This window comes from Lolium perenne, chromosome 5, assembly GCF_019359855.2.
Source record: "Lolium perenne isolate Kyuss_39 chromosome 5, Kyuss_2.0, whole genome shotgun sequence".
NCBI classification, from domain to species: Eukaryota; Viridiplantae; Streptophyta; class Magnoliopsida; order Poales; family Poaceae; genus Lolium; species Lolium perenne.
In genome coordinates this window covers 212,521,523-212,546,763 of record NC_067248.2, presented here as the reverse complement: position 1 = coordinate 212,546,763, position 25,241 = coordinate 212,521,523, and the positions used below count along the sequence as shown (strand labels likewise).

The 25,241-nt window shown below is 43.5% G+C and overlaps 1 protein-coding gene across 1 annotated transcript; it reads right to left on the bottom strand.

Moving 5' to 3' along the window:
* Window positions 1-211: 211 nt before the first annotated feature.
* LOC127301852 (3beta-hydroxysteroid-dehydrogenase/decarboxylase) lies at window positions 212-24,963 on the bottom strand. Its single transcript, XM_051332130.2, has 8 exons — window positions 24,699-24,963; window positions 3,931-4,020; window positions 3,700-3,833; window positions 1,777-1,935; window positions 1,338-1,460; window positions 1,171-1,250; window positions 496-703; window positions 212-401 (listed from the first exon to the last, which is right to left on the bottom strand). The coding sequence occupies exons 1-8, from the start codon at window positions 24,943-24,945 to the stop codon at window positions 354-356; spliced, it is 1,089 nt and encodes a 362-aa protein (XP_051188090.1). The 5' UTR covers window positions 24,946-24,963; the 3' UTR covers window positions 212-353.
* Between the last annotated feature and the right edge of the window lie 278 nt (window positions 24,964-25,241).

Here is a 25,241-nt window from a genome sequence, read left to right as displayed (position 1 = left end):
GTGCAATGAATATCCAACACGCCACGACCGTACATGGCATTTTTCGATCGATCAGTGTACGATAAATTTTTTCTTCACAAAATTCAGCATACATGGCTGCTAGTGACGTTTCTAGTTTCGCAACTGACGTTTGGAAAATGTTGTAAGCTGCATGGATTCTTGTAGTGGTTACAAAGCTTTATAAGTTTATGGTCAAATACAATTGCAAATATGCAAGATTCAATCGTAGACAAGGTAACTATGTCTATCATGTACATGTATTATATGTTTCGTTCATATCTATTTCATGGCAATAAGTGTAATTGATGTCGATGGAATTTTGTATCATTTTTTTCTAGATAAATGTGTGTATCTCACGCCATGAACTGCTTGTAGAATTCAGTAGTCATCTTTACTCCCTCCTAAAAATTTATATGGGGAAAAGCATCAGCGTAATGAAATAAATATTAGATGCTAAGTTAGAAATACGGAAGAAAACTGGTGGGTAGTACAAACCTTGAGTGACACTATTGGTTTGTAACCAAGTTGTTCAGCAGCGTTGTTGCAGGTGAATGTTCTATTCACCGTGGCATACTTAATGGTTGTGGATGTTACTGCGCTAGGGTTATGCATTCCAAAGCGAGATAATATTTTCTTGTAGCTCCACTCAACCAGAAATATTATAGGCATGAGGAGATACAAAGGTATTCTTAATTTAAATCGGCTGCAAATAAACGTCATAAGTTAGTATCTCATATCTTGCCATATTGCTCCAATTGTAAGAAGTACATAATTGTCATTACCAGATTGTGTCTTACTTTATCACAACAAATTAATATATAGATAAAATCGAAAAATTGTAAATAAAGAGGCATGTACTATTTATATTAAGTGTACTAATTACTTCCAAATACAAAGCCATGTGATTAATATGTCAATTTTCTGTTAGGAAAAACTATTTCATGATAGTCATTTGCTATATTATCTCGCTATTGATAACATAGAGTGCAGATAAAGGTGGCACATATATATAAAAGCCACGGAACAACGCTGTTTCCACATGTACTTGTACTTAGATGTGTTGTCGGGGCAGAGGATGTGTGTCAACACAAAATGAAACTTTGAAATTTATAATCACTTTAACTACGAATTTGATGCACTATGATATAGGAGGAAATAGAGAAACATCACCTTTTGTATCCAAGGTCTTCCAAAACCATATAGAAAAAGTCCCACAAATTCATTGGCTCCATATTAGTTATAAAGTAGGCCTATCAAATAATTAAACATGTCCTTCTCTCAAAAAAAACTGAGCATGTCAAGACAGAAAAAACATGAATCATATGATAAATACGTACTTTGCCTCCACTTCTCCTTGCACCTTCTCTGGTAGAAAGTGTTTTCTCAGCACATAAATGACCGTGCACCACATTATCAACATATACAAAATCATCACAATTCTTTCCATCACCCATAATAACCTGCAACAATAAACACGGTGTAATATAATTTAAACTACGCATGAAGGATTTTCTTTGAGTTAATTTAAGTCGACAAAAATGTATTGACTGAGCTGAAACCATCGCTGCTCCTAACGTTTTGGTTGGTAGCTTAGTATCTTAGGTCCCGTTTTTGTTGGCACCAGCCAACCGAAAAATGCCTCCATGGACCGGGGCACAATGTTTCCAGTGGTATTACAAAACGAAAATACTAAATTATATATATGTACACTAGGTTATTTAACTTTAATTATATTATCACTTGTATAGTTATGTCGCCCAATATAAAAGCGCTTACAATAAATCCTCTCCAAGAAACTAATATTGGCACCAGCCTACCACCGGGACCAAAAATGCCTCCAGGACGTATACAACAAGTGAGAAGCTCATCTGTGTCATTGGCGTTCATTACTAGCTTTTCAGCTTCTGCCTTCGTTTCTGTGTAGGCATCTGCAAACTAACAATACCAAAACAAGGTGGTTAGCAGTAGAATGAGTTAATTTATTCTTAATTATTTTTATTAGGGTGATTTGTTAGGTAAATGTGTTCGAGTATATTTAGTAATTGTAGATTACACGGGATTTGTGTAGAATTTGTAATCCATCTTCCACCTTATCTTTAGGAGAGTTTCTTAGCCTTCAAATCTTTTAGTACTATATAACTAACCCGAGAGGCTCAATAAAAACATGCACCGTATTACGTTAATCTCTCTCATTCTATATGGTATCAGATGCAAAACCATAGTCTAGTTTCTAAACAAGCTTCTGAGGTTGATCTCCATGATCTTTGTCGGGGGCCACGCATTCGTGGTGTAGGGTTAAATTTGAGTTTTCTTTTCCATCGTAGATTAGTTTTTCTCTTATTTTTTGAGCCATCACCCGCTGTTGTTGACCGTGAGCTGCTCCCGACTTATTTCTGGTGATGCAGAGGAGGCGAGGAAGAACGAGGAGGCGAAGCTATGCTTGGCGGCGCTTGCTTAGACACGCGGAGGTGGAGTATTGTAGAGGACGTCCACCTGGAAGGTGGTACGAACCGGGGATACTTGATCCCCATACTTAGAATGCTACTTTGTATTTTGATTCCATCTTTGTCTCCAACTTTAACCATTAAATTTACCAGCAAAATGTGATTTAATTTCGCAGAAAAAGCATGCCAGTGAACTCACATTTCAAAAACAATAGCTATGTACATATAACTCAGATATTTTTGGTCCAGTTAATTTTTAAAATTGGGCATAAAATACTAATTCACCTTGTATATAAAAACAGCTCAAGATGCAAACGTAACAACTATACTACTCTCTCCGTTTGAAAATAAGTGGCTCTGCTTTTTCTGGATACACATGAGGCATTTCAGCTTTTAGGCACATTTATATACCAAGATAAGGATAAGTGTATATATCATTTGGTTTCATCCTGGAAGTGCAGAACCTTAAGCAGTAAGAGCATCTCCACTCGTCCCCCCGACGAGGCCCCTGAGCGACGTTTTTCCCATCCGGACGGCGAAATTCGGTCCAGTCGCGCCCCCGGTTCCTCGTTTTCGTCCGGATTTGGCCCTTCATCCATCCGGCGAGCCCACGCCATCCCCGGCCCCCCGGGGACCTATCGGGGACTCCGGACGAGTGAAAAGCGGGGAAGGGCCCGATCTGTCGTTGACTCGACGCACGAACCCCACCGCCACGTCGCTCAAAATCTCCCCCACCCCTCGTATCTCTCTCGCCGCCGGCACCACCCCGCCTAATCACCAGGTGCCTCCATCATGGGCCGCCTTCATTGCTATGCGCCAGGAGATTCGAGACTCTACAATGCATCAGCTGCTGCAAGATGATCTGGTGGAGCACATATGGAGGCTCCGAGGCAACGCCAACGCCGACGCCAACTAGTCTGTCTTAATTTGTTTGAAAAATTGTGAAATTGTGTGCTTCATTTGTTTCAGCACTTGTTAAACATTGTACTGATTATCGCCGAATTTGTTTCAGCAATTTTCGTACTCTTGGTCGCCGAACTTGTTAAATTTTATGTTAAATTTGTTTGAAATATGTCAAATGGTCGAGGTTGAGGATTTCCTGCCGGGGGGACGGCTGGAACTTCGGCGCTCCCCACGCCAAATCTTCCTCCAATCCGGACGAAAATTTCGCCGGATTTAGGCGTGGAGAGCGCCAACGAGTGGGGATGCTCTAACACATGGAAGCGAGAATAATTGAGTCATTATGCGAGGCAACCTTATCTGGATATGGCGTTGATTCATCTACACTGAAGAGGCCATGAACTCCGTCGAATACAACCCCACTCGAGCTAGTGTATATTAGCTTTTTAACCTTGCATGTGTTACAAGCCTCGACGACATTCTTTGTCCCTGTAAGCGCTCAAGCAACAAAAAAAAAGTTCCGTGAGTACATTAATTTGCAGACCTGTCAAAAAAGGTGAAAATAAGATGATTTCACGATACTAACCCTCGACGTTGACCTTGTAATGAAGAGGGAAGTTGTTGTTGGCAGGATCCGGCGCAGCAGTGTGGAAAACAGTGTCTACCCCTTCGAAAGCTGCAGTGCACAAGACATCATCTTAAAATAAATATCGTGTGAACGTTCCGTGATGATGTATAAACTTGTGAATCTGCAGACGACCTGGTAAGCTAGCTAGCTGCGAATGTATTGGGGACGAAGGTCAGGTGGATGGGTTTCTTTTGGCAAGGAGATACGTATATGCCAGGATCCTATCAATACTATGCTCTCATCAAATTACTAACTCGGATCTTTTACGTGGTTGGTATTGAATAATTTCAATTCATTTCACTGGTAGAAAAACAGGCTTCCGGTGAGCCCCATAAGTCGCGAAGCTGTAGGAACCGCGACTAATGGGACCTTTAGTCGCGGTTCGGGAGGCGAACCGCGACCAAAGGCCTGGGCCCAGGGCGCTCGGTGGCCAGCCGGTGCACGTGGGGGGCTTTAGTCGCGGTTGGCCAGGCCAACCGCGACTAAAGGTGCCCGAGGGCCTTTAGTCGCGGTTGGCCAGGCCAACCGGGACTAAAGCCCCCCCTATATATACCCATCCAGCAGCCAACACTTAGCCATTTGGAGCCATTCTCTTCACAAACTTCACAAGTGGGTGTTAGGTTTGCTTTTGGTTCCTCTTATGCACATAAGGTGTTTGATGAAATGCCCCAAGAGCATGAAACAAACATGATATGAAGTGTTGGAGCCACACTTGAGCTTTCTCATTTATTTTTTCCTCCTCGATCGCGGTTAGCAACTTGAACCTTTGATGTGTCGTTGATAAAATATGCATGTGTGTGTAGTTCATTGTTTAATTTATATTGTTTGTAGCTAGTTAGTTTAACAAATGCATGATGGTTAATTATATATTTTATATTATAATAATGCAGATGAATCGACAATGGATGTACGGTAACCGACTCTCCGGCGAGTTCAGTACGGGTTTGAAAGATTTCCTCGTAGTGGCTAATGCGAACAAGCAGGGGGGTTTTGTTATCTGTCCATGTGTTAACTGTAAGAATCAGAAAGGTTACTCTTCCTCAAGAGATGTTCACATGCACCTGCTTCGGCACGGTTTCATGCCAAGCTATAATTGTTGGACCAAGCATGGAAAATGAGGGGTTATAATGGAAGAAGATGAAGAAGGGGATGATTTCATCGATGAAAGCTATCTTGCTCATTTCGGTGATACTTTCATGGAGGATGCTGAAGGTGAAGGGGAAGGTGAAGGGGAAGGTGAAGAAGAGGCACGTGATGATCCCGTTGATGATCTTGGTCGGACCATTGCTGATGCACGGAGACGCTGCGAAACTGAAAAAGAGAGGGAGAATTTGGATCGCATGTTAGAGGATCACAGGAAGGCGCTGTACCCCGGATGCGATGATGGTCTGAAAAAGCTGGGCTGCACACTGGATTTGCTGAAATGGAAGGCACAGGCAGGTGTAGCTGACTCGGCATTTGAAAACTTGCTGAAAATGTTGAAGAATATGTTTCCAAAGAATAACGAGTTGCCCGCCAGTACGTACGAAGCAAAGAAGGTTGTCTGCCCTCTAGGTTTAGAGGTTCGAAGATACATGCATGCATCAACGATCGCATCCTCTACCGCGGTGAATACGAGAATTTGAATGAATGCCCGGTATGCACCGCATTGCGTTATAAGATCGAGGCGATGACCCTGGTGACGATGTTGAGGGCCGTAAACCCAGGAAGAGGGTTCCCGCCAAGGTGATGTGGTATGCTCCTATAATACCACGGTTGAAACGTCTGTTCAGGAACAAAGAGCATGCCAAGTTGTTGCGATGGCACAAAGAGGACCGTAAGTCGGACGGGGAGTTGAGACACCCCGCAGATGGAACGCAATGGAGAAAGATCGACAGAGAGTTCAAAGATTTTGCAGCTGACGCAAGGAACATAAGATTTGGTCTAAGTACGGATGGCATGAATCCTTTTGGCGAGCAGAGCTCCAGCCATAGTACCTGGCCCGTGACTCTATGCATCTACAACCTTCCTCCTTGGTTGTGCATGAAGCGGAAGTTCATTATGATGCCAGTGCTCATCCAAGGTCCGAAGCAACCCGGCAACGACATCGATGTGTACCTAAGGCCATTAGTTGACGAACTTTTACAGCTGTGGGGCAGACCTGGTGTCCGTGTGTGGGATGAGCACAAAGAAGAGGAATTTGACCTACGAGCGTTGCTTTTCGTAACCATCAACGATTGGCCTGCTCTTAGTAACCTTTCGGGACTGTCAAATAAGGGATACAATGCATGCACGCACTGCTTACATGAGACTGAAAGTGTACATTTGCCAAATTGTAAGAAGAACGTGTACCTTGGGCATCGTCGATTTCTTCCGAAAGGTCATCCAGGAAGAAAGAAAGGCAAGCATTACAACGGCAAGGCAGATCACCGGCCGAAGCCTGCGGAACACACTGGTGCTGAGGTATTTGATATGGTCAAGGATTTGAAAGTCATCTTTGGAAAGGGTCCTGGCGGACAATCAGTTCCGAAGGGAGTTGACGGGCACGTAGCCATGTGGAAGAAGAAATCTATATTCTAGGAGCTAGAATATTGGAAAGTCCTAGAAGTCCGCTCTGCAATCGACGTGATGCACGTTACGAAGAATATTTGCGTGAACATCCTAAGCTTCTTGGGCGTGTATGGGAAGTCAAATGATACAAAGGAAGCACGGCAGGACCAGCAAAGTTTGAAAGACCCTGATGACCGGCATCCGGAACGGTTTCAAGGTCGTGCCAGCTACGCTCTGACCAAAGAAGAGAAGGTCATCTTTTTTGAATGCCTGAGCAGTATGAAGGTCCCGTCAGGATTCTCGTCCAATATAAAGGGAATAATAAACATGGCGGAGAAAAAGTTCCAAAACCTGAAGTCTCACGACTGCCACGTGATTATGACGCAATTGCTTCCGATTGCTTTGAGGGGGCTCCTGCCGGAAAATGTTCGAGTAGCCATTGTGAAGCTATGTGCATTCCTCAATGCAATCTCTCAGAAGGTAATCAGTCCAGAAGTTCTACCACGGTTACAGAACGATGTGATCCAATGTCTTGTCAGTTTCGAGTTGGTGTTCCCGCCATCCTTCTTCAATATTATGACGCACCTCCTGGTTCACCTAGTCGATGAGATTTCCATTCTCGGTCCTGTATTTCTACACAATATGTTCCCCTTCGAGAGGTTCATGGGAATATTAAAGAAATATGTTCGTAACCGTGCTAGGCCAGAAGGAAGCATCGCCAAGGGCTATGGAAATGAGGAGGTAATTGAGTTTTGTGTTGACTTTGTTCCTGACCTTAAGCCGATTGGTCTTCCTCAATCGCGGCACGAGGGGAGACTAAGTGGAAAAGGCACGATCGCGGCCGAGGTATATATATATACATATTGAGCGTCTGGTGATACAAACTAACTGATTTGAATAAATGTGTGTGTAGTAACGCGCGCGACTCTCTTTCTTATTTTAGCCCTCGGCCGGATCGTCGAAAAAATCGAGTACGTCGTCAAAGCGTGGCGCAACCAAGACGATGAAACCAAACGAAACATGCACCATCGAGGTTGTCGATGAAGAAACCGGCAGGCCGCTGGAGCCCAGCAAGAACGCCACCAAGTTTGTCAGCCAATGCGGAGCCGTTGTTAGAGACAACGTCTCGATCACCGTCCAGGAGTGGAATGAGCCAAAGAAGGCACGTCTTGGTTTCACTTTTGTCGATAAGAGAACAAAAAAAGATTGCTTCAAGAAGCTTATGGAACATTTCGTTCTACCTCCGGAATACCGCAGATACGATGAGGCGGGTAACAAGATTCAGGAAAACAAGGAGAGGTGCAAGCTAGTCAAACAGTTCGCTCTTTCTAAGATGGCCAACGCATTCCGGAAATACAAGCAAAATCTAGCCCATGACTTTGTCAAGCAGGGCAAGACTCCGGATTTCAAAGGACAATATGAGAAACTGCAACATGATTGGCCAGAATTTGTGAAGCAAAAGAAATCGGAGCAGTTCCTTGAAATATCGAAAAAAAATAAGGAGAATGCGGCCAAGAAGGAGTACAATCATATTATGGGGCCAGGAGGGTATCGCTTTTGGCAGCCTAAGTGGGAGAAGATGGAGAACGAGCTGAGGGCGCGAGGAATCCGTCCAGGTACGGAGGGATGGGACCCAAGGGCCAAAAGCTGGTGGTACGGGCATGGGGGATCGCTGAACCCGGAGACAGGGGAGTGTGTTTATCACGGCAAAATAATTACACCCACCCAAAAGCTTATTGAGGCAATGAGGGATGCTCAAGAGGGGAGGATCAAGTTCAACAGAGAGAACGACGCCCTGACAAAAGCCCTCGGGAATCCTGAACACGGAGGACGTGTACGAGGCATGGGGCCCATTCCGTGGAAAGTAGGGTTCCCCCAGAACGATGACCCGTACGGTTACAGAAGCCGTAAGAGAAAGATGGATCGGGATGCAGATGTTGTGGCGAAGTTGGTAACGGAAATGGATGTGATGAAGAAAACCGTGAGTGTACTAGTCGCCGAAAGAGATGCAGCTCGGGCGCAGCATGAAGATCATCCAATGGATCTCGGAAGCCAGCAGCGGAGAAGAAGCAGCGTGGCTTCCACGGAGGCCTCACCGGCTGGTGCACCGACGATCGAAATTACTGCACCGGAGCCTCTGGTGATCGAAATTACTGCACCGGAGCCTCCTCGCTACCCCGTGGACGATATAAAGGAGATGAAAGCATGTCATCTGTATTATCCTATCGGGAACATGTCCATGAAGGTAGCCATCGGCAGTGCTTTACCACCTGGAGCACTCCACCACAACAACCCCATTCAAGATGGCTATGCTCGTGTCACGGTGGAGGAGATAGTCCAAGGGTTTGAGGACCTGGACATTGACATTGCTACACCTGAAGGGGTGAAAAGACTTGGAGATGTCAAGCGCCAGTTCATTCTATGGCAGAAGAAATTTATCAAGTTTCCAGGCGAGGCGCCAACAAGTCCACCCCCGTACGGTGGTGGTGGTGGCGGTGGCGGTGGCGGTGGCGGTGACGGTGGCGGTGGCGGTGGTGGTGGTGGTGCTTCACCTACACCTCCTTCACGTCAGCCGACGCCGCCCCCCAATTCACCTCCGGCGGGTGGCGACGCCGCCCCCGATCCTCGTCCGGCGGGTCATGATCGGACACCGCCCCAATCCACCTCCGGCGAAGAAGCGGCAGTCCTGGGTTATTAACCCGGACCCTTATGTACCTAGAACCACAAAGATACCAGAGCCATCACTGAAGCCTCTCCCCACAAGGCCTTGGGAACGTAGTGCCGAGGAAGTCGACGCACGCGCGGCTGCTGAATATGAGAAATGGAAGGCGGACTGCAAGAAGAAAAGAGAGCCCGAGCCCAAGCAAGTATTTTCTGACAAGGAAAAGAGCTGGGCTAAGTCATTTCTGAACACACCGTCCCAAGCCGCGAAGAATCTGCCTGACGACTATTTACGTGAGCTTCGTAGGCAAGCACTCGCGTTCAAGAGGAACCAAGAGTTGGCGGAGAAGAAAGCCTTGGAGGAGGAGGCCGAGAAAAACTTAGAAAGGGGGAAAGAAGTTGCCCAGCTCGGGGAACAAAGTAAACAATCGATCGCCCCGCTCATAGTGCAAGCCGCCGGTCCGGATGCCCCCGATATCATAGCAGCTGCGGCAGCACATGGATTGACTGTAACGAGTGCCAGAGAACAAGCGGCCGACTTAGGTATCACTCTTCGTGCACTGTTAGGCCTTGATGAGGCGCCAATGAAGGACGTAGTATTTACATATGTGAAGAATGGCCCTCTCGTCGAGCCTGCGCATGAAGAGGATCTACATCGACAAATGAAAGGTCTGCTAAATTGGTACAAGGGTTACATAAAACATAAAAACGCCAAAGACTATATCTATGCGGAAGTTAGATATGAGCATCACTTCAAACATTACTATGTACAAATTCATCTGAGTGAATTGTTCCAGCTGTTCAATCTGCGCGACCTCGACAAATCTATCATCAGTTGCTACGTTCTGTAAGTGATTTATTAATTTCTACCCCATCTCGTTCATTGCTCGCACTATATATATATATATATATATATATATATATATATATATATATATATATATATTGTCCTAACTATCTTGTTGTGTACGCTATTATGCAGAATGAAGAAGCGGGAAATGCGAATAAGGAACATCCATGATGTTGGGTTCATTGACCCACAAATCGTTAATTCATATGTGTTAGAACACCACCCCACCGACGTGGAGGATGACCTGTGGCGGTTTATTAGAAAACAGAAACTCAAAAGTGATATTCTATTTCCTTACCATTTTGGGTGAGTGTTTCTGTCTTGAGCACATTCTCTTTTGTTTACTCCATGCATGGTATGCGGCTAATCGATGAGTTATGCATGACTGTGCATGTATCGTGTCCGCAGGTTCCACTGGATTCTTATGGTAATTCAAGTTCAGACCTCCTCAGTTCTCGTCCACGACTCTCTGAATATGGATCCGGCGCTTTGGGCCGACATGAGAAAAATGATGCAAAAGTAATTATTTTCATTCATTTGCGCTCTATATCGATCGGCCTATTTCGTTCATCATTTCCTAATATCAAGTAACTAATTAATAACTCTCTTGTTCATTTAATTTTCTTTGCCTCGTAGGGTTTGGAGACGGTTCGTAGATACCAAGGTCGGTGAATTGAAAAAAGAGCTACATTTTAAAATGGCAGTGCGGACGACTGGGGATATTCAGCCACCGGGGACCAATCTATGTGGATACTATGTTTGTGAGAGGATCCAGAGATACTGCAATGAGCGGGACCAGAAGTGTGAGAACAACATCCTGAGGAATAACCTCCGGAAGACGCTTAGTCCAGAAGCTCGCTTCCGACCACTTCAAGAGGAACTAGCTGGATGGTTGGCGAGGGAAGTCATCGATCCTAGAGGAGAACACCATTACGATGACGTAGAACTTTTTATGCACTAAATTATGGATGGAAACTTGTTCAAAATTGTATATGGTCATCCGATATTGAATATATATTGTATATGGTCATCCGATATTGAATATATATTGTATATTCCTCTTGAATTCTTTTTGGTTCTAATTTCAAATTTGTTTGAAATTGTACATTCATATGCATGTATGTAGTACCGTAGAATATGTGAAACTCCTTCAAAATTAAAACCCAAAAGAAATAAAACAATACAAATTAAAAAGAAACCAGATATAGGGGGAGGGGGGGCTAAACCCTAAACCCTGCGGAGGCCTTTAGTCGCGGTTGGCCAGAAGAACCGCGACTAAAGGTCCTCCGCCCTGGCGCTCGCCTGCGGCCCACGTGGACGGGCCTTTAGTCGCGGTTCGTAAGGAACCGCGACTAAAGGGGGGGGGGGCCTTTAGTCGCGCTACTTTGGTCGCGGTTGCGCAACCGCGACTAATGGCAGTTGCGAACCGCGACCAAAGCCCATTTTTCCACCAGTGTTTGTTTTCGTGATCCAACGGCCCATATTAGCAATACTAGCACATTACCCGTGCTTCGCTACGGAATCATAATAATAACAATCTTTACTCCATACTAATATAGAATCCCGATGACTCTTGGACGCCGAGGGCCACCCCCAGTGCATCTAGGCTCCGATATGATTACTCTCTTCTACCCGGTTTTGAAAAAGTATTGCGGAGATATTTTAAGAATACACATGGTCAATTGTGTTTTGTGCGGAAATGCTCTATTAAAGAAGTCTTAAGATTTGCTGATATTTGCTTACCATGCATGGACAATAATATATAGACAAACATGTTTTATATTTATAAAATAGAATGAACACGATTTGTCCTCCTCAGTATCCAGGCTGATGCCAAGGTGCATAGCCTCCTTCATCATCGCCAGAACCAATTTGTTGTTGTCGGTTCTCTGCTCCAAGAAATCTCATGGTTACAATTGTGTTTATTTTAAAATAGTCGGCTATAGCTGGGCTATAGTCCGGCTCTAGCCTTTCGCGAGGCCTGCGGCTATAGCTAGAGACTTTAGAGGCTAAAACAGAAATAGCTGCTAACAGCCGCTAATAGCCCGGCTAAGGCTATTTAGTCTTAATTTAGCCACATAGCCGCAAATTTCCCGCTCAATGGCCCAAAACTTTGGACCAAAAATTTCAGTCGACCGGCCCATTTGCTTTGCGAAATAGCCACAAAGCCGAGCGGCAAGCATAACTATGTCCTAAACTACATAATGATGTTGTAATATTTGGACAAAACTATGTATTTAACTATGTGTGAACTATTATGTGTATCTCGTATGTGAAGATGTTATTATGTTATTAATTTATGAATTATTGATATATATATGACTCTATGCTGCTCATTTTTTTTTCATTATTTAGCAAATCGGCTATATGGCTATAGCCCGCTATAGCCTTTCATAGCTTCAAAAAAATTCGTGGCTATGGGCTATAGCCGGCTATTTTAACCAGAGTGTGAACGAGGGAGATTTTGGGTGGCGGCGGATTTCCCCTCGACTTCTAGGTAGCGGGAGAGTAGGCTATCTCCGGCGGCGGGGATGGCCACCGGATTGGGAACGGGGGAGATTTTGGGTGGCGGCGGAGTTCCCCCTCGATTTCAAGGCGGCGGCAGGCTATCTCTGGCGGCGGGCGTGCTCGTTGCTCTGGAGATCGAGGAGATTCGTTGAGGTATCTTACCGGCAGCATCGAGGCACGTGCTGGCCAGAGCTCGGTGAGGTAGCCCAGCGGCGGCGGGCCGGCACCGATCGAACCAGCCAAAACGGTGGGATCATTAATCGCATCTCTGTGACCGAATCCCCTCCCTGGCAATCGATCACTCGAGCAATCACTTTCCGTGGCGCGGAAGCGCTCGCGGAGCGAGTCAATTCCCTTTTTATCATGTAATATATTAATTGCGTTCACACGTGTTCACACTAACAGCTTGTATTACTACTTTGCAAGTTGCATGCAACCAAGAGCGTTCATACTGCATGCATGCACATGCACAGAATATCTCATGGATTTGTATTTTAATGAGCCAACTTTTCAGTACACTTTCATAAGTTGTTGCATGTATATACATAACATCTCACTCTTTTTTCTTCAGCACGTGGCAGGCTCTCAATTCTCTTTTTGCAATTCCCTTTTGGGTTTTATTTTCATACAATAATTCATATTTACGGGGGTCCTTTTGCAATTCCCTTTTTCGGGCCAGTGGTTTTTAAGGGGGGAAATAACGGGTGGGAAGATCCACTTGCAACTCAAATGAACTACCACTTGCTACTTAAATTAAGTACTGTTTTAAGTTGTACGCTAACAAAAGTTACTAAAATATTCTAAATGAAATTTACTTTTTAGGGTTGCTAGGTATTTATATTTACCGTTGATAAATAACGGGGCACCGGGTTGATAACTTGTAAACAAAAAAAGAGTCGCTACATATTTTAAATTAAATTAAATTTTTAGGGTTGATATTTATTTATATTTACCATTGATAAATAGCGGGTCACCGGGTTGATAGCTTGTAAATTAAAAGAGAGTCGCTAAAATATTATAAATGAAATACTTTTTAGGGTTATTATTTATTTATATTTACAGTTGATAAATAACGAGGCACCAGGTTGATAGCTTGTAAAAAAAAATTCGCTAAAATATTCTAAATGAAATACGTTTTAGGGTTGGTAGTTATTTTTATAATTACCATTGATAAATAACGGAGCACCGGATAGATAACTTGTAAATTAAAAAGAGTCGCAAAAATATTCGAAATGAATTTAGATTTTTAGGGTTGGTAGTTATTTATATTTACTGTTGATAAATAACAAGACACCGGGTTGATAGCTTCTAAACTAAAAAAGATTCGCTAAATATTTAAAATTAAATTAAATTTGGGGTAGATAATTTTATACATTTACGGTTGATCACTCAAGTACGGAGAGGTTGATTATTCAAATACAGAGGGTTGATAACTTTTAGCCAGAAAAAAACTTTCTCAAAACATATTAACATGGGTGCTAGTTTTGTAGATCTCATCGAGACGGATTTATTGGTGAAACCGAATCTTAATTTGGAGTTGTCATTTGAAAGTTAAAACGTTTTGTATTTTCAAATTTGGGAAACATTCCGCTGACATTAACAGATTCGTCTATTTGTGCATGCATGCAAAACTTTCCTCAGTAGCCTGCACCAGGTTGATAATTTTTTACATTCACCGTTGATCACTTAAATACGGAGGGGTTGATTATTCAAACAGAGAGGGTTGATAACTTTTAGTCCGGAAAAACGTTTCTCGAAACATATCAACCTGGGTGTCAGTTTTGAAGATCTCGTCGAGACAGATTTATTGGTGAAAGCGAATCTTAATTTGGAGTTGTCGTTTGAAAGTTAAAATGTTTTGAATTTTCAAATTTGGAAAAGATTTCGCTGACATCAGCAGATTTGTCTATTTGTGCATGCATGCAGAACTTTCCCTCAATAGCCTGCACCAAGTTGATAATTTTATACATTTACCGTTGATCACTCAACTACGGAGGGGTTGATTATTCAAATAGAGAGGGTTGATAACTTTTAGCCAGAAAAAAAGTTTGTCGAAACATATTAACATGGGTGCTAGTTTTGAAGATCTCGTCGAGACGAATTTATTGGTGAAAGCGAATCTTAATTTGGAGTTGTCGTTTGAAAGTTAAAACGTTTTGAATTTTCAAATTTAAAAAAGATTCCGCTGACATCAGCAAATTCGTCTTTTTTGTACATGCATGCAGAACTTTTCCTCAATAGCCTACACCCGGTTGATAATTTTATACATTTACCGTTGATCACTCAAGTACGGAGGGTTGATTATTCGAATAGAGAGGGTTGATAACTTTTAGCCCGAAAAAAAAGTCATCGAAACATATTAACATGGGTGCTAGTTTTGAAGATCTCGACGAGACCGACTCATAGGTGAAAACAGATCTTAAATCGGAGTTATCGTTTGTGAGATAAAACGTTTTGAATTTTCAAATTCGGAAAGATTTTCGCTTACGTCATCAAATTTGACCGTTTGTACATGCATGCAAAACTTTTCCTCAATAGCCTCCACTACAGTCCAAAATTTGACAAAAATGGAAAGAAAATTTGGTTGGAAACTGATCGCTCCTTCTCTCCCTGGCGCTCGAGCGCTAGCTAGGGCAGCCCGTGACCTCTGTGACGTTGTTTTTTCGCGTGCGTGGAAGTCTGGATATGATTGTACTGCGGGCTCATTAAATTATTTGTGAAGGGCTATAATGCAAAACTGCTAGGATGACGTAAGACGCACCGGTTGCTTTGCAATTTAATAGTACAGACTACAACCAAATTCGTGTAGTATTTAGTCATCAGGGGTATTTCAAGCGGTTCACTAGTATTTATCCCGTGTCCCATTTTCTCTAAAGCTGAAGGGGACAATTAACTCGTCGCTGTTTCCTTCCCTTTAAAAAAGCTCGTCGCTGTTTCCTCCTGCCCCCATCACGGTCCACCATCTACAGTCGCCATCCCCGCTGCCACACCATTGCCCTGCCCCAGCCGTCCTCCATAGCGCCCTACCTTGAGACTCCACTACCGACAGCGCCATCTCAATGGTTGGACAGATGATGGAACGGCCTGCGTTACCATTACTAGATGCGTCCACAACTGCTGCTAGTTGAATAACATATACAAGATGCCGACAGTTCAGCTAACATGCACACACATAAAGCTAGAAAATACATCAAGAAATACCGCATGAGTCGAGGCCTTCATCCATCCTCGCGCTCATAGCCTAGAAGAAGTAGTCGTGGAGTAGACACGCCTGAGAAAGGCCATGTCTTTCGTCAAATCTCGACAGCACCATAGTGATCGTGAACTCTGCCTCTACTTCCGTAGAAGGCCCCTGCCTCCCCACCTTGGATCGAAAGGCGTCGAACCATCGGAATGTAGAACAACTCACCCTAGAGCACGCAAGAAGAACTGACAAAAAGGGTTGCCGCGAGAAGAACATTGATACGTCTCAAACGTATCTATAATTTCTTATGTTCCATGCTAGTTTTATGACAATACCTACATGTTTTATCCATACTTTATATCATTTTGATGCATTTTCCGGAACTAACCTATTAACAAGATGCCGAAGCGCCAGTTCCTGTTTTCTGCTGTTTTTGGTTTCAGAAATCCTACACAGGAAATATTCTCGGAATTGGACGAAACAAAATGCCACGTTCCTATTTTTCCAGGGGCTTCACGGAGTCCGAAGGAGAGTCGAAGGGGGGCCGCGAGGAGCCCACACCATAGGGGGGCGCGGGCCACCCCTTGGTCGCGCCACCTGGTGGGGACCCCACCTCGAGCACCCCCTCGCGCCGCCCTTTCGCCTATATAAAGCTCCGTCTCCGAAAACCCTAAAACAATAGACGATATTCCACGAAGAGTTTCGTAGCCGCCACCATCACGAAGACAAGTTTCGGGGGACAGAAGTCTCTGTTCCGGCACGCCGCCGGGACGGGGAATTGCCCCCGGAGTCATCTCCATCAACACCACCGCCATCTTCATCGCCGTTGCTGTCTCCCATGATGAGGAGGGAGTAGTTCTCCCCCGAGGCTGAGGGCTCTACCGATAGCTATGTGGTTCATCTCTCTCTTCCATGGTGTGATCTTTATGTGATCATGTGCTTTGTATCACTATTAATGTATGTGCTACTCTAGTGATGTTATTAAAGTAGTCTATTCCTCCTCCATGATGAAAAGTTGACAGTGTGTGCATCATGTAGTACTTGGCGTAGGTTATGATTGTAATCTCTTGTGGATTATGAAGTTAACTATTACTATGATAGTATTGAAGTGATCTATTCCCCCTTTCATAGCTATTGTTGACAGTGTGTATGCTATGTTACTACTCGGTCTAAATTGCAACGGTATTGTCTTGGATTATGATTTGATGAGGATATCCCTATGAGTGGTGTTTGTCAAGTACTTGATGAACTTTGAGCGGAGCTTTTGTAGCCACTACATGATTAGTGATTCCAATAGGAGAGTAATTCAGAGTAGCACAAGTGAAGAGAAGTTATTTATTTATGTGATCATTGTTGAGAGTGTCCACTAGTGAAAGTATGATCCCTAGGCCGTGTTTCTAAGCATTGAAACCGTTTCCAACAAGTTCTGTTACATGTTTGCTTGCTGCTATCTTTATTTCAGATTGCAATTACTACTTATACTCATCCATATTACTTATATTTCACTATCTCTTTGCCGAACTAGTGCACCTATACATCTGACAAGTGCATTAGGTGTGTTGGGGACACAAGAGACTTCTTGTATCGTAATTGCAGGGTTGCTTGAGAGGGATATCTTTGACCTCTACCTCCCTGAGTTTGATAAACCTTGGGTGATTCACTTAAGGGAAATTTGCTGCTGTTCTACAAACCTCTGCTCTGGGAGGCCCAACACTGTCTACAGGAATAGAAGCGTGCGTAGACATCAAGCTATTTTCTGGCGCCGTTGCCGGGGAGGTAAGGTAAAATGTATTCACATCCTCCGACTACTAAGCTATTTCCTAGCACTGTTGTCGGTGTGTGATTGCTCGAAGCTATTTCTTTTAGATCCTGCAATTGCATCTTTTTGTTTCTTGTTTTTATTTTCACTAGTTAGGCTTAATGGAAAACAACAAAAAAATTAGAGATCTTTATGAACTTTATATTGAATTAGGACATGATGTGTTTGAAGAGAGAATTAAAAAACCCATGGAAGTTTGATTGCAAAATATTTGTAGCAATGTTATTAGCATGAACTCTTTGAACACTATTATTGCTAATGCTATGGAAGAATTTAAGCTTGGGGAAGCTGGTTGTGACATTTTTAGTCCCGCAAGTTTTGAGGAGAAATTTTTTTTGATGATACTTTGCCTCCCATTTATGATGATTATAATGATAGTGGTATTTTGGTGCCACCTACTATGGAGGATAAAGTTTATTATGATTATACTATACCTACAATTTATGATGATTACAATGATGGTTGTGATAGTTTTACTCCCACTATTACTAATAAAATTGATTATGCTTATGTGGAGAGTAATGATACATTTATGCATGTGAATAAGAATGCTTTATGTGATAGTTATATTGTTGAGTTTGTTCATGATGCTACTGAAAGTTATTATGAGAGAGGGAAACATGGTTATATGTATCTTAATAATATTAAGTTTCCCCTCTTTATGTTTAGAATCTTGAAGTTGCGCTTGTGTTGCCTTTCTATGCTTATTGCATTATGCTTACATGACTTATTTATTTACAAGATTCCTTTTCATAGGAAGTGGATTAGACTTAAAAGTGTATCTTATTTACTTTTGATGCTCTCTTTTGCTTCAACTCTTATTTCTTGCGAGTGCATCATTAAAATTACTGAGCCCATCTTAATGGCTATAAAGAAAGCACTTCTTGGGAGATAACCCATGTTTTTATTTTTGCTACTGTTTTGTTGTGTCTTGGAAGTTGGTACTACTGTAGCAACCTCTCCTTATCTTTATTTTATTGCATTGTTGTGCCAAGTAAAGTCTTTGACAGTAAGGTTGAATGGTTGATACTAGATTTGGATTTCTGCGCAGAAATAAATTTCTAGCTGTCACGAATTTGAATAGAACTCTCTGTAGGAAACTCAGAAAATTCTGCGAAAATTCATGAGTGATCCTCAGATATGTACGCAACTTTCATTCAATTTGAGCTTCTTCATCTGAGCATGTTAAGTGCCTCTAAAAAAATTCTTCTTTACGGACTGTTCTGTTTTGACAGATTCTGCCTTTTATTTCACATTGCATCTTTTACTGTGTTGAATGGATTTCTTTGCTCCATTAAATTTCAGTAACCTTGGGTAATGTCCAGAAGTGTTGGAAATGATTGTGTCCTTGCTGAACATGTGAATTTTTGATTATGCACTAACCCTCTAATGAGATTGTTTTGAGTTTGGTGTGGAGGAAGTTTTCAAGGGTCAAAAGAGGAGGATGATACAATATGATCAAGAAGAGTGAAAAGTCTAAGCTTGGGGATGACCCCGTGGTTCATCCCTGCATATTTCAAGAATACCCAAGCATCTAATCTTGGGGATGCCCAAGGCATCCCCTTCTTCATCGACAACTTATCAGGTCACCTCTAGTGAAACTATATTTTTATTCCGCCACATCTTATGTGCTTTACTTGGAGCGTCTGTATGCTTTTATTTTTGTTTGTGTTTGAATAAATTAGGATCCTAGCAATCCATGTGTGTGAGAGAGACACACTCCGCTTTTTCATATGAACACTTGTGTTCTTAGTTTTACTTTTAATGTTCATGGCTGAAGTTAAAAGCTGCTGCATATGTTGCTATTTGGTTGGAAACAGAAAATGCTTCATGTGGTAATTGGTATATGGTCTTGAATAATTTGATACTTGGCAATTGTTTTGAGCTCTCAAATAGATCATGTTTAAGCTCTTGCATCATGTAGTTTGAACCTATTAGTGGAGAACTACCATAGAGCTTGTTGAAATTTGGTTTGCATGATTGGTCTCTCTAAAGTCTAGATATATTCTGGTAAAGGTGTTTGAACAACAAGGAGACAATGTAGAGTCTTATAATGCTTGCAATATGTTCTTATGTAAGTTTCGCTGTACCGGTTCATACTTGTGTTTGCTTCAAACAACCTTGCTAGCCAAAGCCTTGTACTGAGAGGGAATGCTTCTCGTGCATCCAAAACCTTGAGCCAAAACTTACGCCATTTGTGTCCACCATAACTACCTACTATGTGGTATTTCTCTTCCATTCCAAGTAAATTGCTTACGTGCTACCTTTAAAATTTCATTCCTTGTCTTTGCAATACATAGCTCATGGGAAAATAGCTTAAAAACTATTGTGGTATTGAATATGTTGCTTATGTATCTTATTTCTTATAAGTTGCTTGTTGAGCGGTAACCATGTTTCTGGGGACGCCATCAACTTGTTACACCTTTGTTGAATATCACGTGAGTTGCTATGCATGTTCGTCTTGTCTGAAGTAAGGGTGATTTGTCATGATTAAATGGTTTGAGTATGCATATTGTTAGAGAAGAACATTGGGCCACCAACGAAAGCCATCTATCATGGTAGAAGTTTCAGCTTGGACAATTAATCCTCAAACCTCTTATGAGAATATTATCTGTTGTTGAATGCTTAAAGCATTAAAGAGGAGTCCATTATCTGTTTTCTATGTTGTCCCGGTATGGATGTCCTCAAGTTGAGATCTATCAAAATCGAGAAATCAAATGCGATTTATCTCCTTGGACCTTTGTACAGGTGGCATAGAGGTACCCCTTTGTGACACTTGGTTGAAACATATGTAAAGCAATGATAATCCATGGAAATCCGAGCTAATTAGGACAAGGTGCGGGCACTATTAGTATTCGATGCATGAGGCTTGCAACTTATAGGAGGTTTTATGCATAACACATATGAATTATTACTACCGTTGACAAAATTGTTTCCATGTTTTCAAAATAAAAGCTCTAGAACATGAGTAATCCCTGCTTCCCTCTGCGAAGGGTCTTTCTTTTACTTTATGTTGAGTCAGTTTACCTACTTCTTTCTATCTTAGAAGCAAACACTTGTGTCAACTGTGTGCATTGATTCTTACATATTTGCTTATTTGCATTCATCATATTATTTTGTGTTGACAATTATCCATGAGATAAACATGTTGAAGTTGAAAGCAACTGCTGAAACTTATATCTTCCTTTGTGTTGCTTCAAAACCTTCTATTAAAAATCTATTGCTTTATGAGTTAACTCTTATGCAAGACTTGTTGATGCTTGTCTTGAAAGTACTATTCATGAAAAGTCTTTGCTATATGATTCAGTTGTTTAGTCATTATCTTCACCATTACTTTGAATCACTTCATTCATCTCATATGCTTTACAATAGTATTGATCAAGATTATGTTGGTAGCATGTCACTTCAGAAATTATTCTCTTTATCATTTACCTACTCGATGGCGAGTAGGAACTAAGCTTGGGGATGCTTGATACGTCTCAAACGTATCTATAATTTCTTATGTTTCAAGCTAGTTTTATGACAATACCTACATCTTTTATCCATACTTTATATCATTTTGATGCATTTTCCGGAACTAACCTATTAACAAGATGCCGAAGCGCCAGTTCCTGTTTTCTGCTGTTTTTGGTTTCAGAAATCCTACACAGGAAATATTCTCGGAATTGGACGAAACAAAAGGCCACGTTCCTATTTTTCCAGGGGCTTCACGGAGTCCGAAGGAGAGACGAAGGGGGGCCGCGAGGAGCCCACACCATAGGGGGGCGCGGGCCACCCCTTGGCCGCGCCACCTAGTGGGGACCCCACCTCGGGCACCCCCTCGCGCCGCCCTTTCGCCTATATAAAGCTCCGTCTCCGAAAACCCTAAAACAATCGACGATATTCCACAAAGAGTTCCGTAGCCGCCGCCATCGCGAAGACAAGTTTCGGGAGACAGAAGTCTCTGTTCCGGCACACCGCCGGGACGGGGAATTGCCCCCGGAGTCATCTCCATCGACACCACCGCCATCTTCATCGCCGTTGCTGTCTCCCATGATGAGGAGGGAGTAGTTCTCCCCCGAGGCTGAGGGCTCTACCGGTAGCTATGTGGTTCATCTCTCTCTCCCATGGTGTGATATTTATGTGATCATGAGCTTTGTATCACTATTAATCTATGTGCTACTCTAGTGATGTTATTAAATTAGTCTATTCCTCCTCCATGATGTAAAGTTGGCAGTGTGTGCATCATGTAGTACTTGGCGTAGGTTATGATTGTAATCTCTTGTGGATTATGAAGTTAACTATTACTATGATAGTATTGAAGTGATCTATTCCCCCTTTCATAGCTATTGTTGACAGTGTGTATGCTACGTTAGTACTCGGTCTAAATTGCAACGGTATTGTCTTGGATTATGATTTGATGAGGATATCCCTATGAGTGGTGTTTGTCAAGTACTTGATGAACTTTGAGCGGAGCTTTTGTAGCCACCACATGATTAGTGATTCCAATAGGAGAGTAATTCAGAGTAGCACAAGTGAAGAGAAGTTATTTATTTATGTGATCATTGTTGAGAGTGTCCACTAGTGAAAGTATGATCCCTAGGCCTTGTTTCTAAGCATTGAAACACCGTTTCCAACAAGTTCTGTTACATGTTTGCTTGCTGCCATCTTTATTTCAGATTACAATTACTACTTATACTCATCCATATTACTTGTATTTCACTATCTCTTCGCCGAACTAGTGCACCTATACATCTGACAAGTGTATTAGGTGTGTTGGGGACACAAGAGACTTCTTGTATCGCAATTGCAGGGTTGCTTGAGAGGGATATCTTTGACCTCTACCTCACTGAGTTCGATAAACCTTGGGTGATTCACTTAAGGGAAACTTGCTGCTGTTCTACAAACCTCTGCTCTTGGAGGCCCAACACTGTCTACAGGAATAGAAGCGTGCGTAGACATCAAACATCGAGCAGGATCAAAACTGCATGCGAGCTGTCCACACACATCATCATCCTCAGCACCGAACACTCATCAAGAAGCAAGCTTTAGGGCGAAGCCGCCAAAAGAAGACATGGCCAAGATAATGGCACCAGAACCACCGTTGTAGGCCTCAGCCGGCCATGGTAGAACACCGACACCACTGAACGCCGCCACCAGGTGCCCACGGACCGCCGTTCACCTCCCACCGTCCTAAGACGACGCCTTCAAGGAGGACACGACGTCAGAATGCCGCCGCCCAATCCAAGAGATTTAGGTTTTCACCCGGGGGAGGGAGGAAGGGGATAGGGTTGGACCTCAGCATCACCTCCAAGGAGTGCGCCCGGAGCGCCCTTGACGCCGTGGCCGCCTCCGTCGGCCAAAGGTTTCCCCAGGCCAAAGCCCCAGCCCCGCACACTGCGACTACCCACCAGATCCGGCGAGGCCAGATCCGGAGGCATCATGATCAAAACAGCACATGCACGGGCCACCGTCTTCAGATCTGACCGGAGGCTGACGGGGCAGCCACCGCACCGCGACCTCACCACACCCTCTCCTCGCCGCCCCTACAGCCAAGAAGAGGAACCACCAGCATCAGCGCGCGCCTCCTGCCGCAGGAACGACACCACCCTCCCCAAGCGAGGCCGCCGCCCCAGATGCTCGAGCTCTCCTCAAGGACCGCAAAGCAGCGAGATCCCGACCGCCACCTTCCTTAGCGACCGCGTGCGGTTTTCGGGTCGGCCACCTCTAGCGGCCGCGAGGAGGAGGGTGGGAGAGGGAAAGGGCTAGGAGGTCTAGGGTTTGGGGTCCTCTGGTGTCGCCCCAAGCGGGAGCGACACGGGAGGAAGAGTGCTGGAAGCTCGAAGCATTCTAGTCGGGGTTAGTTTAATCGATGGTGGATAGCATCAGCTCGTTTGAGATCGGGCTCTTTCCTTTTTCTACATTCAAATGGATAGCATCAGCTCCAATTATTCATGTTGTAAGTTGTGAAAATGTCCTTATCTTCGTTTTGTTAGAGAGAGAAGAGAGAGACACACGGATGATTCAGTTCAGGGTCTGTTATTGAGAACATCCAACTTTCCGAAAGCGCATTGCAAGGCAGTATGGAACTTCAGCTTCCAGAGCTTTTTCATAGTAGCAAGCTTGAAGCTAGGCCTTGAGTGCTTGCGGGTGACAAATTTATGATTAATTTGATGCAGTGGGAGTAGCGGTCTTTGCAATCGGCTTTGGAATCGGGTTGTAAACAGAACTCTTTGTTCAAACTCATCTTCTAAATTAATTGAATAGGGCAAGCCTTTTGCTACTTAAAAAAAAAGAGCTACCTAGCTAACATCAAATCCGTTCCTAGATGGTCGGGGAGAGAACACACGTAGTAGTAGGGTTAGAGCACACGGCCACCCCGTTACCATCCCAGCGTGTTGCAGCCTAGCTGCGTTGGCACAGCCCGGCTGCGTGCTACTGCTACACAATTGAGGCGGCGCCGGTGTCCGGGCCGGCAAGGCGCGCTGCGAGCTGTCCTGGCCTGCGTCGCGCAACTGATCCTCCAACGTCACGCTTTGACTGGAACTCTCGATCCTGAATTCACGATCAAGAGCCAGCTAGCACTGATGTGCTGTGTGTTCGATCTGGATCGCACGTCAGTAGCACTGTAATGGGTTCGAACTTGGATGTGAGAAAGCTAATGAGCGTTTTTTTAGGCTAAACGGTTGGTGTTTTACCAAATCAATTAAGAGGAGAAATAGGTTCAGTTACAAGCTAGATACTACTCGCGCAAATCAGAGGGCGACACCACTTCCTCGTGCATCGCTATCTCATGCGGTGCGGATAGCCGCTTCGCACAATAAATGGGGGCAGGGAGTGGAGGCGGTGGTGGCGCAGGTTGAAACTAGATCACAACGGAGACGAGACTAACCAAATCCAAGAACCTTCAAATAGAAGCACGAACTGATTTTAGATTAACACAAACTCCATCCTAATAGAAAATCAAATTACAGATCTTAGAGAAAGAAAAGAAATTACAATGCTACCCCAGGCCCAATCAATTTTAGCCGTTAGATCATGCCATATACTACACACTTAATGTGTAATAAGATGTATCGTAAAATCCCTCAACTAAAAAGTTATGCCGATTAATTGTTCGATGAGTTACCTCGATGTGTAGATCGGTTAGAAAATCTTTATGCAAGAAAAACGACGGAGTGACAAGATAACAGTACCTTCTGTAAGTTGGCCTAGTTTGCATACGTCGGCGCAGACGTACACGGCACGGCCGTCGCGAAGGGCGGCGCCGAGAAGTCCTTCATTCTCGACGGGTTCCAGTGCGGCGTCGGCGCCGATGTCGGTGATACGAACGCGCCATCCTCCGGAGCGGAGCAGCGCCATAACCAGGTGCCTCCCCATGAATCCCCGTCCGCCGGTCACTGCGCACCACCGTGCGTCCAGGCTGTCCCTGGATGGTTCCATTTCTCTGGCTAGCTAGTAGTATATGCAGTACAATTAGTGATACCGTCAACTAGTAGCTTGCTTCATATCATATATATAGTCTTGACACTTGATCATTTATTTATTTTGGGCGACGATGCCAGCTAGTATCAGTCTGTTTGTGCGTTACTCCCTTCGTTCACTATTCGTTTGCATTTTGGTTACTTAATAGGAGTACTTAATATAAAATATCAACTTTCATAATTTAAAAGTTACTAGTAAACTTATCCGTGCCTTGCTACGGCATTATTTTTATTGAATATTCTAATTGGTGTATG